Below are 17,795 nucleotides of genomic sequence, written 5' to 3'. Positions count from 1 at the left end.
CAATCAAGAACCTTTTCACCATGCAAATAACCATTTAAGCATGAACTGGTTCTACACTCTTTAAAAATGGTTCTTTAAGGGTTCTCCCATCTCTCTATCCACACCTCTGCGGAAAATAACAGGTAATATTTTTCCCCACCCGTATTCAAAAAAGCCCCGCCCTCCTGCGCTGGGATTGGTTAGCAGTTCATTCTCACAGTCGGTCTGCAGATTCTAGCGCAGGAGGCGGGGCTTGACTGAATACGGGTGGAGAGAAAACAACAGGTATCCCCCGCTGTCGTGATGGGAAGTTCGATTCACTTCACGGAACCGATTCTGCCCGATTCAATAAATGGAACTTCGTAATGAACGATTCATTTTCTCACCAACACGGACAAGTTAAAGAGCCCGTTTCATGGAAAACTATTTTTCCTCGCTTTTTTTTAAATAAAAGGGTTTGACGTAATACGTGAACACTGTTAAAGTATTTAAACATACACTTCACTCTACAGTCCATACGGTCTATATATGTAAACTAATCTGCAAAAACAGTGATGTCCCGAGAATTGATATATCTGCTCTGCACATTCACACTTAAGTTATAAGGAGTGTTTCAGCCTTAACTGAGTTTTGAATGAGGCAAGATACAGGGCAGTCCATCAGATCAGAGCTCATTTACATATATAACAAAAAATGCCTAGAAATAAGCTAAAGTGTCCATATAATGGAAAAACTTTTCCTTGCCTTTTTAACAAAAACGACTAATATAGCATGTAAACATTGTTAAAGTTTCATAATATACTGTTCACTCCCCAGTCTACCGTCTATACAGTCCAGAGTAAACTGCAACAACAGCCCATTTGGAATTGTTTCTCTTATATCATTAAAAACCAAAACTTTGCAATTACATACACCCACCCATTCAGTCTATAGCAGTTTAGCTCCGCCCACTCGCGCTGAAGTTATAAGGAGTGTTTCAGCACAGACTGTTTTTGAATGAGGCCCAAAACAAGGCAGCCAATCAGAACACAGAGCTCATTTACACAGTAACAAAAACAACCTCTTTAAGGGATAAAGAGAGGTTGGAAAATGGCCACGTAGAAATGAATTATATGAACTTACACAAACCTCATACGGTGTATAGAAACATTGAAAAACATAGGATATGGGCCCTTTAAATAGTTTTACAACAATTTTGAAATGTCAGACATGTCAGCTGGATTTAAAACGAGTTCACTTGCCAAGATAGCATTTTATCTGCAGTTTCTTACTCCGACATCCATTAATCTTAAAAATATGTGTATCTGGGAGCCGATTCCTGTCTTTTTCCGCGGTCCACTGAATCACTAAATCGGCCCCTGATTCGAAATGTACAGCTTCATTGACGCAAACACTGATAAGTGGATTCGATTCAGTGAAGCGAGTGACAAGAAAGAATCGATTCAAAAGAACGATTCCTCTGCAATTTGCATACGGGGACAGGGCTGAGAGGAAGGAGGGAGAGGGGGAGAGAGAGAGAAAAGAGAAAGCAAGACTGTGAAACGGTACCATAGTCACGGAGCCTTTAGCGACCGAGGAGGAGAGATAAAGCACAGACAGAAACACGGGCGAACTGCGGTCAGTAATGTCGGCGGTGGCGGTGGTATTGAGCTGCGCGACGGCGCTGCTGCTGCTGGCGGCTCCGGGTGGACACGCAGCGTCTTCGGCGGAGCGAGGCGGCGGCGGCGGCATCTCTTTCGAGTATCACCGCTATGAGGAGATGCGCAAAGCGCTGGTGGCCGTATGGCTGCAGTGCCCCTCCATCAGCCGCATCTACACGGTGGGGGAGAGCTACGAGGGCCGAGAGCTTTTGGTGCTGGAGCTGAGCGACAACCCGGGGATCCACGAGCCCGGTAAGAGCCCCCTCAGCGGCCGGTCTGCCGAGAACCGTTAAAGTAACGTTCGAATATTTTAAAAAAATACAGCCGTTACGGAGCGACATGCTAGTCCGTTATTCTTAAATAACTAGGTTTGTGTCGCTACATATGGTTCAGATGTGTCAGATATAAACTGTTATACATTCTAGAGGTGTTATTTTAGCCGAAAACACGAATTAAAACGAATTTTAACCGGTCTGGTTCGGTTTTACCTTTAAACTATGAGGGTCTGTCCGGTTCGGTTGTCATCACAGTGACGTGCACACACATACTGAACGTACGGAGCGAGGCTGGAGTTGGTTTCCTATTTACCAGCATCTTGTTCCAATTTTCCCGTTCCACCTTAAAAGGTGCAGCAGTTATTACTATTCATGTTTTGCCTCAGGCGCTAGAATGTAACTGCTGCACCATTTAAGGTGGAACGGGAAAGCTCAAACACGAAGCTGGCGAATAAGAAAGCATCGTACGTACGGACTGTAAATAAATATTAAATTAAAATGAAATGAAAATAATAAATGTTAAGTGACAACACTAAACTACATGGTGTGGAAGTGAGTAATGTGTGACGCGCAGGTGTCCCGTTGTGGAGATTGATGCAAACAGTGAAACGGGCGACGTTGTGGGGACATTTGGCATTTTGGAGACCGATGTTTTTTATCTTTTTACCACAAATTCAACCTTTGCAAACATAAAACAGACAAAACTGTGTATTTTAGGTTGAAATTCTAGGTACAACAGAATTTCCAATGCAAGGCAAAGAAATGCCCCACAAAGACAGAAATACCCGCTGCAGTGTGTGTGTGAGCGTTAACGAGATATGCCGTTTGGTCGAGGGCGCCATTTTGCGAGGTGTGAGGAGAATGACTGTTTAAACCAAGGCTCATGTTAAATACAAATTTAAAGACATTTTAACTCAGAAAATGTCTTTTAAGGGGATAAGTAATCTTAATAGCAGAACATTAAGAAGACTATCAGGATGCTGAAGCCGTTATTAGTGAAAAATGAGTCAAATACAAGCCAAATGCTGAAGAAATACATATAACAGTGTCTCATTTAACTGACTAACGTTACAGAAGCTATTTCAGCAAACTGACTGGATGTGTTGCTTTACCTACACTGGGGTTGGGTTGGATTATCGTTGATGGGGATGATATCTATTGCAATATTTATGAAGTATGAGACACATACTGTGTCCGTGTTATGACTGACATGCACCGATTAGCCGTAGCATTAAAAACACCTGCTTGTTTCTACGCTCATTGTCCATTTTATCAGCTCCACTTACTATATAGGTGCACTTTGTAGTTCTACAGTTACAGACTGTAGTCCATCTGTTTCTCTGCATACTTTGTTAGCCCCCTTTCACCCTGTTTTTCAATGGTCAGGACCCCCATGGACCCTCACAGAGCAGGTACTATTTGGGAGGTGGATCATTCTCAGCACTGCAGTAACACTGATGTGGTGGTGGTGTGTTAGTGTGTGTTATGCTGGTCTGAGTGGAACAGACAGCAGTTCTGCTGGAGTTGTTAAACCCCTCAGTGTCACTGCTGGACTGAGAACCAAAAATATCCAGCCAACAGCGTCCTGTGGGCAGCGTCCTGTGACCACTGATGAAGGACTAGAGGATGACCAACACAAACTGTGCAGCAGGAGATGAGCTACTGTCTCTGACTTTACATCTACAAGGTGGACTGACAAGATACGAGTGTCTAATAGAGTGGACAGTGAGTGGACACAGTGTTTAAAAACTCCAGCAGCACTGCTGTGTCTGATCCACTCGTACCAGCACAACACACACTAACACACCACCACCACATCAATGTCACTGCAGTGCTGAGAATGATCCACCACCCAAATAGTAGCTGCTCTCTGGTGGTCCTGTGGGGGTCATGACCATTGAAGAACAGGGTAAAAGGGGGCCAACAAAGTACGCAGAGAAACAGATGGACTACAGTCTGTAATTGTAAAACTACAAAATGGTCCTATATGGTAAACGGAGCTGATAAAATGGACAATGTGTAGACACAAGGAGGCGATTGAGACGTACATCTTTCTTTTTCTGTATGGTTTGATGTAGTGTAACATTAAAGACTATTAAGTGGAATTCCACCTAATTTTCAGAATTATCACATCATTTAGGCCTAATAGTTGAGATGTAAACATAACTACTGAGAATGGTTCGGTGTGAAATGATTCATTGTAGAGAAACTGACTTATACTTCTTTACAGTGATAGGAACCAGGGGTCCTGATGTCTTCAGCACAAATACAGCCATTTTATTTACTATCCAAAACCACCAGTGCACCTACAACACTGCAAAGAGTTTTATAGGCAATGCTGATAATGGTAAAATAGAGGGAATCTAAAAAATCATTTTTAGGCACTGTTTTGCCTTACAACACCCTCTGTGTATCTCTCCACCATGAATGGATTTTACAGAATATGTCTTAAGCCAAAATCAGATCTCAAATCTAGCGTAAAACAATGTTTCGGGCATCAGGCAGCATAATCATAACTATTTCATGTAGTAACTTTCTGTGATGTAGCTTTTAAAGGCATTAAACTCTTCAGACTCCTAGTTCTTATCACTACTGTTGCACACAGTCGGTTCCTCTAGAATGGTATATTTCACATCTAACCACCCTAAATGACTTTGTTCACATCTTAACCTAAGGACCAGTTAACTCAGATATCTTGAAAAATCAATAGAGATGCACAAACTGACTGTATTTGCCTTGTATTTCATGGTTTATGTAGTGCACCATTAAAGGCAGTTAAAGGGAATGACTGTACTGTGATTTCCTTTTGGATTATGGTGTATAATTACCACTGCAGGATACTTTAATTTTAGAGTAAATCGTTTACGTCTGTTTGTGGGTCGTTGGTATTTCGATAACAAATCATCTACACATAAAGTTATTTACAGCCCGTTTTGTATCTGAAAGACTTTGACAGCAGTTCTTAGGTGTGTATCTGTTTACTCCACCCCCGTGTTTCTGTGTTAACCCTTTAGTGGGGTTTCAGTCTGACCTGAGGAAATCTGTGTACAGAGCGCCTCTGTAGCTAATCGTGTTGTGAGGGAGAGACTTTAAATCTTAAAGCGTGCCTGTTCCCCAAATAGTGCGATCATTAATTCTCCTTGCTCCTGTGTGTGTGTGTGTGTGTGTGTGTGTGTGTGTGTGTGTGTGTGTGTGTGCGTGTGTGCGCGCGCTGTACGTAAGATATGAGTCACTCACTTGAGTCTTTTATTGCTGCCAGATGAGTTTCCACTACCGCCCCCGCCCCGTTACCATGGGCAACCAGCGTCTCCCCACGAATCCCACTCGAACCTACCTCTCTCTCTCCCTCTCTCTCTCTTTCTCTCTCTCTCTCTCTCTCTCTCTCTCTCTCTTTTTCCTTCTATCCTCTCCATCTCTCTCCTTTTTTCTCTCTGTCCCTTTTATCTCTTTCTATCTCCATCTTTCTCTTTCACTCTGTCTCTCTCTTGCGCTCTCGTTCTGTCTTCTCTCTCTCTCTCCATCTATATCTCTCTCTTGTTTCTTCGGTTTCTCCTTTTTTAACTCTCTCCCTGTCTCTCAATCTCCCCATCTTTCTCTCTCTCTCTCTCTCTCTCTCCCTCTCTCTATTTCCTTCTTTCACTTGCTCCATCTGTCTGTCTCTCATTTTCTCATCCCTCTGTCCATTTTTATCTTTTCTCTATCTCTCCTCCATTTCTCTCTCTCTGGCCTTCTTTTCTTTTCTTTCTTGTACTTTTTATCCCTCTCTATCCATTTCTCTCTCTCTGCACCTGCCTCTCTCCTCCTTTTCCTTTTTTCCTGTCTACCTCTCTCTCCTTTTTCTCTCTTTTTGTCGCTTAATCTCTCTTTCTTGCTACATCTCTACCTATCTTTCTTTTTTCGCAATCCTTGGCCTGTTTTCTTTTCTCTCTTTCACTTTCAGTGTCTTTCTCTCTCTGTCAATCTCTCCCTTTTTCTCTGTCTCACTCCATCTCTCTCAGTCTGTCGCTCTCTCTCTGTCTTACGTTAAGGCGAGGCAGAAATAGCCGTTGCCGTGGCGATAGATCGGCTTAGTGCGATGAGCTGCGTGCTGCTGCTCGGCCCAGACAGAGAGAGAGATAGAGAGAGAGAGAGGATGAGGATGAGGAAGATTTAGCGTGTGCAGGGCGCGTTCATGAGCAGTGCCATCTGGTGCTCTACAGCGGCCTGGCTGAGAGGAAGAGTGTGTACTTACAGCCCAACGAAGCATAGCAAGCCATTAAGGGTGTGTCTCAAATCAGCTGCTAGTTCCATGTGTAGGGAATTACTGTCTAGGGAATGATTAGGCTATAAAGGGGACTGGGGGGGGTGTCTAAATCTATGTCTTGTTCTTTATGTAGTAAATTAACTGGCCAAGGCACTCAAACATTCGTCCCCTAATAACATCCTATAAAGACCTTCATATCCTAGAATGCACTGTACATCAAATCATCCATCCATCCATCCATCCATCATCTAAACCGCTTATCCTTCTGGGTCGCGGTGGGGTGCTGGAGCCTATCCCAGCTGTCATTGGGCGGAAGGCAGGATACACCCTGGACAGGTCGCCAGTCCATCGCAGGGCAGACAGACAGACATACACATTACTCTCCAGCCCTCTCCTGCTGTCTCTTACATGCTGCTGTTGTCATTGTTCCCCTAAAGCACTGCATTAGTTTAAAACTAAACGTGCAAGTTGTGCAGCTATAAACTGATTTGATAGTTAATATATTGTTTTTTATGCGTCTTATTTAATGTCTTTACAGAGTGACCATGTTTTAAGGTTCTGCTTCAGTCTGAGTTTTTCTCCCTCTCATAGGTGAATGTTACTCATATAAGTGTCAGGTTTCGGGTCGTTTACTTCATATACGCACGTATGCTGGGTTCTATGGTCCAAGCAAAAAACGCTTTTCAGTATCTTGGTGGATTAATACAGAATTCATATGATCATTAGTTTGTGTATAATAAATGTTTTATAGTGGCTTCAAACATAGCTTAGCCAATAGATATTAGAACTAGAACTCTTTTATAATTGATATTTTGATGGGTCGTGTCCTTGATTTTAGGCTTGCCAGTTACAGATTACTTGCCAACTAATAGCGGTTGGTTATCGGTTAAAAGAATTTGCCAAACCTTGCATCCCTAGTAATTCTTAATCTAGTACTTATGCTCGTAGGTATATTTCGGTTTTTCCATCTAAATTTACATTCCCAAATCGTAAAGCAAATTATTCAGTAACTGCATGAAAAATCTGTAAAGTTTTAGGAGTTTTTTTGTAAAATGTGTTCTGTAATCATAAACATATTGCTATATGCTTACAATTGACTGCTGAAAGCCAAAAGTCTTGCTCTTTGTTTTTTTTTATAAAAATAATTTTTACGGAGTATATCGCTAAAGAGACACCATCTGGGATCCAGTTTATAGCTCAGATTTGTGGAAAAATGGGTCAACTTTCAGTAGAAAAAAATGTTTGTTCATTTTTTTCAATTTGTTTATTATAAAGTTTTAAAATGACATTACCCAACTATTTGACTGGAAAGAAGACAGTTACAGTTCTCATATGACACCCACCTTTTGAATGAATCTTATAAAATATGAAAGTTTGTATGTAAAGAATATGACGAAGTGCGTTTTGGAGCCACCGGTGGTCCCAAGGAGTTAAAGAGGTAAACTAATTTTGCTTTTATAAAATACTGTGCTAAATACTGTGAGCTGTTTTCTGAACATTTGCCTACTCAGGTAATATTCATCATCCCACTACACTAAGTTAATCACATTTTTCGTTTACATGTGATATTGCAAGTTTTACAGAAGGGTTGGGCATCCCAATATTTCGGTGAATCACCTTTTTAACGGAATCAGGTCACTTCTGATCTCTAGTAATTTCTTACATGTGGAGTTGAGTCAATTTGCAGCAGTTTTGCTTTTTGAATTCAAATTTTTCCCAAGTATGATCTCTGTGTTTTAAACAAAAACTAGATGTAGGCTAGTATATAGTCTTTGTGATAAGAAAACCTCATAACAAACCTCACTGAGTGAACATATCATGATGGATGCCCCAGCCAGTCACTGGCTTGCTTACTAATTTGCCATGAGCTGCTGCTTGCTGCAATAGAGTTGGCCACTAATTCTCATTTGATAAATAAAATGTTACTGTCTTGAGTTTATAATCAGATGTGCAACTGACTCTAGTTTTAAGGAGGCAGTAATAATAATCTGAGAGGCTTTTTAAAACACTTAGCAGCAGTTTCTGAGCATCATTTTGCTCTTTCTGGAACAGCTTTCGGTACGTCTGTATTTAGAGAGTAGCTCAGAAAACCGCAGTTTCTTTTGAGGCAAATTAAAAAGACGAATTGGTGAACTTTCTTTCTGTTTGTGTGTGAGGGAGAGAGGGGGAGGAAGAGGGAGCGGGTGGGATGCCTTCCTGTGAGCTTCAGCTCATCAATAATAAATCAAAGCGAGATCTCACATCTGCCTGCTCCCTCACTAAAACCGGCTTATGTTGATGTGCTTGTATGTGTCTTTTTGTACATTGTCACGACAGAACTGTTCTGAATTTGTAGGAAAATCACAAGAAACAGGTCTCTGGCCTATAACATAACGGACCTGACCTTATACAGCAGCCTTGTTATTGAGGTTAAGGTTAGTGTCAGGTCTAGAAAACTCTTATTATATGTAGACACTCACGTATACATAATACAGTTGTGCAGTTCTTGCTCAAATACATATGCATGAGGGAGAGAAACTACAGATGCACTGGAATGTGTGTGTGTGTGTGTATACATACATATATATATATGTATATACATATCTATATATAACTATACAATACAGTGCCTATGGGACATTTTCATTAAATACTGGATATATAATAATAGTACAATATTACTACATATAGGTAGTTTTTAGAAAATATACTGCACACACAAATGTGTACCTTGATGTTTATGTTTGAAAATAGCCTCAGAAGTTCATTTTGGCTTAAAAATTAGCTAGCTGTTGTTTAATATTATGTTATTTTCAGACGGTAAAGCTGTTCTGGGCAGCTTTCTCAGTAGTGGATAGATTTAATTGACCAAGAATCACATTACCAATCTAGATTTTCTTGAAGATTCAAAATAATTTCCTACTGTAAACGTTATATACTAGGGCTGCACAGTAAAAAAAAAAATTGTAATTAATTCCTTATATATTGCAGCTACCTTGCAATATATTGAAAACACATTTAATCATCAGTGTGTTTAAAGACGACCTGCATGATTTTTACCAAATGATGTACACTTATATAAATATATAAATAATGTGAATACCCTGATTCATCAAAACACCTACAGAAACACTCATTTAGAGCTGTGACACTAACATTACCCAATAAATTGTTAGACTGATTTGCATATTGCAGTTTTCTGTAGTAGCTGTATTGCAAAGGTCAGGATTGTGATAATGCTGAATAAATGCTATATTGTGCAGGTCTCTGTGCAGCTGTTCTAATTCAGAATTCACAATGCAAATGCAAACAGTGTTATTTGCTTTATATTCTGAAGATCCATTAAATGCTGCCAATGACGTGTCCAAGAAAGGACATACTGATTGAGGCTATTTAGTGAGTGTCCTTTGCGCACATGATAAAATCACTTATCTTGCGTTAAGGACCACCTTTTGTCATGGTCGCCATAGTAACCAGGTCATCACTGACGTGTCTGTGTGTGCATGTGTGTGAGTGTGTATTTAATGATTCTTGTTTGCTTAGGCAGTGCGTCAGAGGTCACACCAGACTGTCCATTTAATGAATGAAAGCCTGGATGGATTGATGGATGGATGGAAGGATGGAAAGACAGATGGCCTAAAAGCGTGGTAGCTGTTTCATTTCTGGGATTGATTCCCTTCTCTGTGTGTTTTTTGTCAGTCTTCCAAAGCTCAAAATCAATCAAAACTGCAGCGAAGCAGGGTCCAAATGACAGATCATTGGACGAGTGCGAGGAAGGAAGCATTTGAGCTTGAGAGAGCGAGGTTGGGGAGTGGGGGGGGGGTGTTGCAGAGAAAGAGACATTGTTTTTCACTGTTATATAACACGATCTATCTTTTTTCCCATTTTCATTATAAGGACAGAGTAATCTCTCTCTCTTTCTCTCTCTCTTTCTTTCTCTCTCTCTAGCTTTCTTTTCAGTCTCTGTTTGTTTAAGACGAGGCAGCATTTTGTCCATATTTCATCCATGGTTTCACAGCATGTGTGCATTGTGTGTGTTTGGGTGGGTGTGTAAGTGTGCCTGGTTGTGAGTATGTGAGTGTGATCTGTTTTCAATCAAGTTTTCATCGTTAGATACAGCGGATAGAGAGAAAATAAAGGAGAGCTCAGATGGTTCAGACTCAAAAGTGCACTCTAAAGATAGAAAGAGATAATAAAAAGTAATTAAAGCGATTGCTCGCCAGAAAATCAAATTTACACAGTTCAGAAGTAAACGATTAGCCAAGACAGGTGTGACAGGTTTGGTGTTCAGAGTTTGTTTCTTTAGTTTTACGCTGGAGGTAAAGGTATATTGTAAACGGTGGAAGCTAATGTGCACCAGTTAGCATTGGGCAAACAAACTGTGAGCGTAAATCATCACTTGGTTGGTTTCTGACTAGGGCTGCAAAAAGCGTATTTTGATAGTCGATTATTCATCTAAATAATAATCACTTAACCTTTTCAACTCCTTGAGACCACCGGTGGTTCCAAAATGCACTTCGTCATATTCTTCATAACCTTAATATTTCATAAGCTACATTCAAAAGGTGGGGTGTCGTATGAGAGCTGTAACTGTCTTCTTTCCAGTCAAATAGATGGGTAATGTAATTTTAAACCCTTATAATAAAAGAAGCTGAACTCACAATTTTTTTTGTCTACTGAAAGTCGACCCATTTTTCCACAAGTCTGGGCTATAAACTATAAACAGATGGCGTCTCTTCAGTGATCTGCTCTGTAAAAATTATTTTAATAAAATAATACAAAGAGCATCTAAGATTTTTTGCTTTCAGCAGTCAATTGTAAGCATATAGGAATATGGGTATGATAATAAAAAACATTTTCTGTTAATTCGTGGAGAGCTTTTACAAAAAAAAATAAAAATTTACATTTATTTCATGCAGTTACTGAATAATTTGCCTTACAATTTGGTCATGTAAATTCAGATGGAAAAAACCAAAATATACCCTGGTGAATAAGAGGTTAATTAGCTTAAAAGTGGCCTGTAAATATGAAGAGTGGCAACAATAAACTGTTACCAAGAGCTAAATAAGTGACAGAACTACATTAAGTACTAAGCAGGACCTCAAAATAAGTCATATAAGTGCCAGATATACAGGTTAACATTATAGCTTTTCAGGCTGCAGCATCATTAAGCAGTTTAACATTTTAATGTGCTAATTCACAAGACCAGCTGTGTGGCAGTAGGTTTCCAGGATTTTTTTTTTTCACATGAAAAGTATGTCTATAAAATGAGTATTTTAAGCGAGTCAACCGGTTTTAGCTAGTTAGCTAGCTAAAGTATGTATTGTGTCTGTGTGTCTGCCCTGTGATGCACTAGCGACCTGTCCAGGGTGTTTCCTGCCTTCCACCCAGTGAAAACTGGGATAGGCTCCAGCCCCCGCCCCCGCACCCCAGAAGAATAAGCGGCTTAGATGATGAGAGTGTGGTATGTAACACTGAGCTGCAGAATGTTAAGTAGTTTTATGAATTAACTGCTAAATACTTGTAATTAACAGACACTCATGTAGTCCAGTGACTAACATTAGTTGTGTGACACTGTAAGCTTTACTGATGTCTCAGACAGATCACTTACAGTGTGAAGTGCACATCCTCAGGGTGTAGTACAGTTGGTCAGAACACTGACATAGAGGGAAAGCTATGTACCTGTTTTCTTTTCACATAGGTACGACACTTTAAGTGAACTGCTGCCTGCTTCAGGTTAGCTCACTCTAGGTCGGACGTTACTTCAAAATGTCGATGAAAAATAAACAGCAGAAATATTTGTGGACATATTTGTATAGTCAGTATTATTGATAGTGTTGATTAATTGTCTCAGCCCTGTTTCTGACCCTGTTTTGAACAAACAGCAGGAATAGGTGCTAAGAAATTACTGAACTAAGTTTTTGTTTTTGTAAACAAACAGATATTTATGCAGGGCTCTGTGAAGCTCTTAACCCCTTAAAATCCCAGTATCATAACATAATAAGGCTTATTTTTCAGCAACTAAAAGGACTTCATTGCTAACTATTTTTAGGTTACAGAAGTGTGTAGTAAAACTTTGGGCCTGCTGGCAGGGCTCTGGCCATTTAAGGGGTTAAATAAAGTTGCAACTAGATAACAGCGCCGGAAATCCTGCCCATAAAATGCTAATCACCTTTCTTAAGAAAACCATACTGTGGTTATTTCGTACGACCAAGCATAATGTAATTAATAACTCACTAAACCAGGTTTTTGTTGTTGTAAAAACTGTTCTGTGGAGGTTCTGTAAAGCACTTAAATAGAGTCATATTTCACTGCTTCAAATTAATTAGCAATGCAGGTAACATTACAGATCTGTACACTGAAGACTGGGGTTCAGATCCCTGCTTAGGCAGTAGCACTAGTATTTTTGTCCATTTTTATAGGTATCAGTATGCAATATAGTGTCCAAAACCACACAGACAGATCTATTTGAGATGGGCATGCATGATGCTAAATGATATATTAGCCTCACAGCTTTATTATAAAAGTTAATACTTAAGAACTAATTGGGTGATGAGCTCCTTTTGGGGTAAGGAAGGGGGTTTTCAGTGAACTACCGCTTTAATATAGTCTTAATTGAAGCCGCACCCACACTGAACGCGCGTAAAATTTGCCGGGTGCAAAAGCCAGTTTACTTAAGTGGGAAAGGACACAGGAATGCGATAAAGGGATCTGCTTCGGTAGAGGTTAATTTCGCTCTTATAGGTGACTTTAAACCTCCAGATTTGCAGACCTTGGACATGTGACCCAATAGAGCAAAGTCTGGTGTCTTCTTTCTGAAAAAAAAACTAAATGCAGAAACTGTTCTTCAGTCAATATAATGTCGCTTGTCGCTTATAGTTGCAAAAACAAACCTGTTAACTTTAGCTGTTCTTTAAATGATGTTCCATCTACCTCACATCAGGATCGAACTCACGATTTGTGCTGCACTCTGGGGTAGGCAGCAGTCCTGTGTGACCACAGCTTTACATTGCAGGATTGAAATGGCAACTTTATTCGGGTGAACTGCAGAACTAGAGAAGATGTTACTGCTGTAGGAGAAATCAATGTATGTGCAGTAATGATCGTGTAATTAATACGGTACACTGAACACAACATTATTCATAATATTATGAGTTCCATCTATGCTATAAGGAAATATGAGAGGATTTGCAGCTTATGGCTGTAAAGGTGTGTGGGTGTGTGTGTGATTGAAGAGAAAAGTTTTAGAGCTTCGTTAATGAGGTCAGCAGATGTTGTGTATCAGTCCAGCTGACTCTTCAGAGGTTTATTTTCTCTGAGAGAGAGACTAAGAGAACGTCTGAGAGTATCCTCGCCTCATCTGCTGTCTCTCTGTGAGAGTGAGAGAGAGACAGAGAGAGAGGGAATGTTGTCTTCACATAGTTTTATGTGGTTTTGTGATTTTCTGTTAATGAGCACTTCTAATGACCATCTGTATCATTACACACCCACCCCACACACATACTCTTTTATTTCTCTCTCTCTCTCTCTCTGTCTCTCTCCCACTGTCTAATCTCTAATTGTGTCCAGATTATATTCCAGTTCTCAACACAGAACCTAAAGCACTTCATATGAATTATGCATGTGTATTAAACTAGCATCATTTGCTTGTGTGGCTGTGCATAGGGAGATGTATTGGTCATTCAGCTTGTTGGCTATTTTTGAGATGATTAGCCTCCACAGCCTCCAAGCAATCACCTTCAAGATCATTCGTACTTTTCCATGCAGACATCATACGTATAAATTGCTTCGTTCGAGCTGGTCGAAACAAAGGAACTAGACCTCTGTTCAATTTCTGTAGTGTTGAATCTGTAGTGTTCTGTGCAAAGCATCATGGGGAATGTCGTTTAGTAGTACAGTTATTGAAATGGAAGATAAACTCTGCTGTTGCATTTTATCTGATACACATGTAACACCAGACTGTCCACCTACTACATGTAAAAATACACACATCACACAACAGCCTCTCCTGCTTTCTCTGTTACCACACACACACACACACACACACACACACACACACACAGAAACATTTCCTGTGGACCAACCTGGGAATACTTTACTTTGACTTTAAACATCTGCTAAAGTGGTTGTTTGTAAAGTTATTTATTTATTTATGTAAGAAATTCAGCGTTCAGAGGCAGTTTTGTGTGTGATAGATGAACACACAGACATGTGCATGCAAACCCCCTCCCATACACACACTCGCAGTAATTGTATGTGTTGCTTGTGGTTTTTTTAGTGCTAGATGTAGGTTATGGAAATATTAAAGGCAGGCAAAGAGAAAGATGGCTATAAAAAGTTTTCGAGGACCCCCCCCCCAACTGCTGCTGAATTACACAGCTTTTTGTCCATCTGGTTCCAATCTGTGTGCATGTACACATGTGTGTGTTTTTATTGTGTGTGTGTGTATGTTTTTTTTTAACCTTTTCTCTTTTTTTAACACTTGAAACAACACACAACAGAAAGCAAGCTCTCTGTTATTTGAACTACCCGCAAAGTGCAGTCACAGTGCAAAATGTGCCTTGATGTGACACACAATTTTCTAAGGCTGCAGCTAACTTTAGTAAATTGCATGTAATATATCATCAGCTGTACTTCCAATTAGAGATGAAGCAGTCGATCAGCTGTGTATCGGTAACGGCCGATTTTAAGCCCAAATATGTGATCGGCGATTGGCAGATTTCTCTAACTTGGCCGATCCTAAGAGCTATGAGGCATAACTAAGGATTGCTGCAGCCCTGAGCGAGGCCCCTTGGTCACAGGACCCTGCAGTTCCTTGTTCAGACGCTAGATTTAAATATATAAACATTTTGACTTTTGACTGAGGGATTAAAGGCCTATTCCCAGTCTGATTTTCATGGGTGAAAGAAACACACGTCAAGTTTTTAAAATGAACAGACATATGTTAATGTCATCCTTCACACCAAGACTAAAACTGACAGACTGCAACACTGCGTAATATTTTTAATCAGAGTCTGCTGTAGTATTATTATTATGTATAAAATCAGGCTGACCAATTAGAACTCCATTGTCGTGGTTGCAGCACAAACAAATGTGCATTAAGATGGTGGCAGAACTGTTGTAGCGGAGCAGAAAGGCTTATATGACAAGCAAACGCTGGCTAAAAAAGAGCGAGGGTTAAAGACAATATGTGGCGGACGAGAGCTTAAAGGCTATGAATGGCAGTGAGTGTGTTTAACCGTAGTTCATTCGCTCCTTTTTCATGAGAGGTGCAAAAAGCAGAAGCAGAGCCTTGAATTCCACTTCTGACCTGAGGAAATACCTGCAGAATCGCTTGTTATGCAGCTTTAGCTCGCTCTTGTAAGAGGTGGTGGGACTCCGTATGTGGGCTGTACCAAGTGTATGCACTGTTTAGTTGCAGTGCTTAAAAGAAAAACCGTTTTCAGAGTGTTTAGACAGAAATGTGCTTTGGACTTGGTCCTTGAAATCACATCCATTATTTTTGTCTAACAAAATCATACTTGGTGTGTAACAATCCGGCCAACCTAGCAAAAAAGCAAAAATCTAGACTGTCTTGGGGAACCAAGCCAAACATTAACCTTATTTTTTGTTTTAATATATTGCGAGGTTTATTGCAATTGCAGTATCTTGCAATATAATTGCACAGTGCTATTTTTCTCATTGGAATTACTCAGCACTGTCTTGAGCCACATTTAATGACTCTTATCCATCTTCTTATTCATTAGTTTAGCACTGACCACAACAGATTTGCTAACTGTATCTATATTTACTGTCAATCGTGAATGATCACATGTGGATGTAAAACATTGTATGTAAAGAGTGGTTAAGATTAGTGCTATTAGCTGTTCTTGCAACCTTATTTGTATAAAATTAAACCAAATCTTTCTGATTTGTTATAATTCCTATGACATATTTGTGATAATAGGTGGTAGAAAATAATGGCAAAACAGTGCATTTGCTTATGATGGATATAACTTATAGCTAGCCAACTTGCACATTTGTAGGAATGTAGCTAGCTATATAGGTAGACAGACACATAGAATTCTGAAAGGGGAAACTGGGACATTTCCTTACCCTCAAAGATGCATCACATGGTCATAAAAACAAAACAAAATAATGCATTCCAAAAGATCAATAAAGTTGTCAAAGATCCTAAATATAATCACATTACATAATTAATAACATGATTCAGGAAATTATATAAAAGCGAGCATACAAATGTATGAAATCACTGTTTTTTTTGCTACATTAAGAAGGAAAACTTTATTTTATCGCACTACAGTAAAATGTGATGATGTTTTGAGACTACTGTCTAGTTAGAGTGGTTTGAAATCTAAGTATGTACCTTTTTTTATACCAACCTCCCGCTCAGATTTTTTTTAGGCATGAGTCTGACTTTTTATATATATAATGGGATTTTATATATAATGGGATAATCATTCTGGACTGATTTTTAGTTTTGGGCTAGTTAAATCTCTTGAAATGATATTTTCTCAGGTACAGAACTGGATCACATTTTCTGCCCTCTGATGTGACTCTTAAGGCAGCTCATTATTTGGTTTGTGGGCTCATTACTGGACTGGAATAGCAGGCATACTTTATGTGCATGCTTGTGTTGTGTATGTTGATTGCTGTCTTCCTGTTTGCTGCGTGAGTACTAAGTGTTTGTTTTCCACCTGCTGTGTACGTGTGTGTGATGGACAGGGACAGTCTGTGTGTCTGAGTGTGTGTGCATCTGTGTTTGTGTGTGTGAGAGAGAGAGAGAGAGAGAGAGAGGGAGAGAGAGAAAGAGAAAGAGAGAGAGAGAGAGAGGGAGAGAGGGAGAGAGGGAGAGTTAGCCCATGCAATTAGCCAGCAGCGTAAAACTGGGTCAGGTGATCCGGAACAAGCACGATACCTTCTGGAACATTTTACACAGGCATGCACAATGATACACCACATTATCACTACCTTATCGCTAAGCATTAAAAAGCACTGTAATTATCTCTTATTGAAAATGTGGCTGTTTTCACATGAGTACAATACATTACATCAAACCAGTCAAAAGTAGGTAGAGATAAAATGAATGTGATGTGTTTTACTCATGTGGAAGAGACACGTTTGAGCCAAGAAAATTTAATAAAAAATTTTTCCAGTGTAATTCATTTCCCCATACTTGAGAAACTGCACAATACAGGTGGGCAATAAGACAATATTTTATCACATCATAATACTAAATCACGATACGCTTTTCTGAGCATTTTGTGGATATCGTTACTTGAAGAACACAGACAAAATGCATATGCCTTTACAAAGAGAGCACAGTCCTATTTAATTAGATTTACTGCAGTTAAGTATAGTTACAGTTGAGTATTTAAATGTGCAATTACCAGTGATTACCTTTTTTACTCTAATAGTAAATAGCAAATAGTAAAAGTACTCTAATAGTAAAACTAAAGCTAAAGCTGGGAGTTCATTTATCATTTGCAATTGTGTTACATAACGATATTGACTTTGTTTTAGTGATACTTATAGATGTGATTTGTTGGGTGTTTCAGACTGTTTTGAAAGTGCAGTTCAGAATACATAAAAACTTCAAAAGCATAAAAACATTTATATCCAAAAGAGCCCTTTTAATTAGTGAATTCACCCAGTGCTGACACACTGGCGTTCAGTTGT

The 17,795-nt window shown here is 39.6% G+C and overlaps 1 protein-coding gene across 1 annotated transcript in view; it reads left to right on the top strand.

The window, feature by feature from the left end:
- The first annotated feature begins 1,450 nt into the window (after positions 1–1,450).
- Positions 1,451–17,795, top strand: part of cpe (carboxypeptidase E) — a 32,966-nt gene continuing 16,621 nt past the window's right edge. The window contains exon 1 of the mRNA XM_036582944.1: positions 1,451–1,871. Coding sequence (XP_036438837.1) covers positions 1,604–1,871 — 268 coding nt within the window. The 5' untranslated portion in view covers positions 1,451–1,603. The remainder of the gene's footprint in view (positions 1,872–17,795) is intronic.

This window comes from Colossoma macropomum, unplaced genomic scaffold (genome assembly GCF_904425465.1).
Source record: "Colossoma macropomum unplaced genomic scaffold, Colossoma_macropomum, whole genome shotgun sequence".
Classification (NCBI taxonomy): domain Eukaryota; kingdom Metazoa; phylum Chordata; class Actinopteri; order Characiformes; family Serrasalmidae; genus Colossoma; species Colossoma macropomum.
The sequence above is the reverse complement of the archived record's forward strand: the minus strand, read 5'-3'. Positions and strand labels throughout refer to the sequence as shown.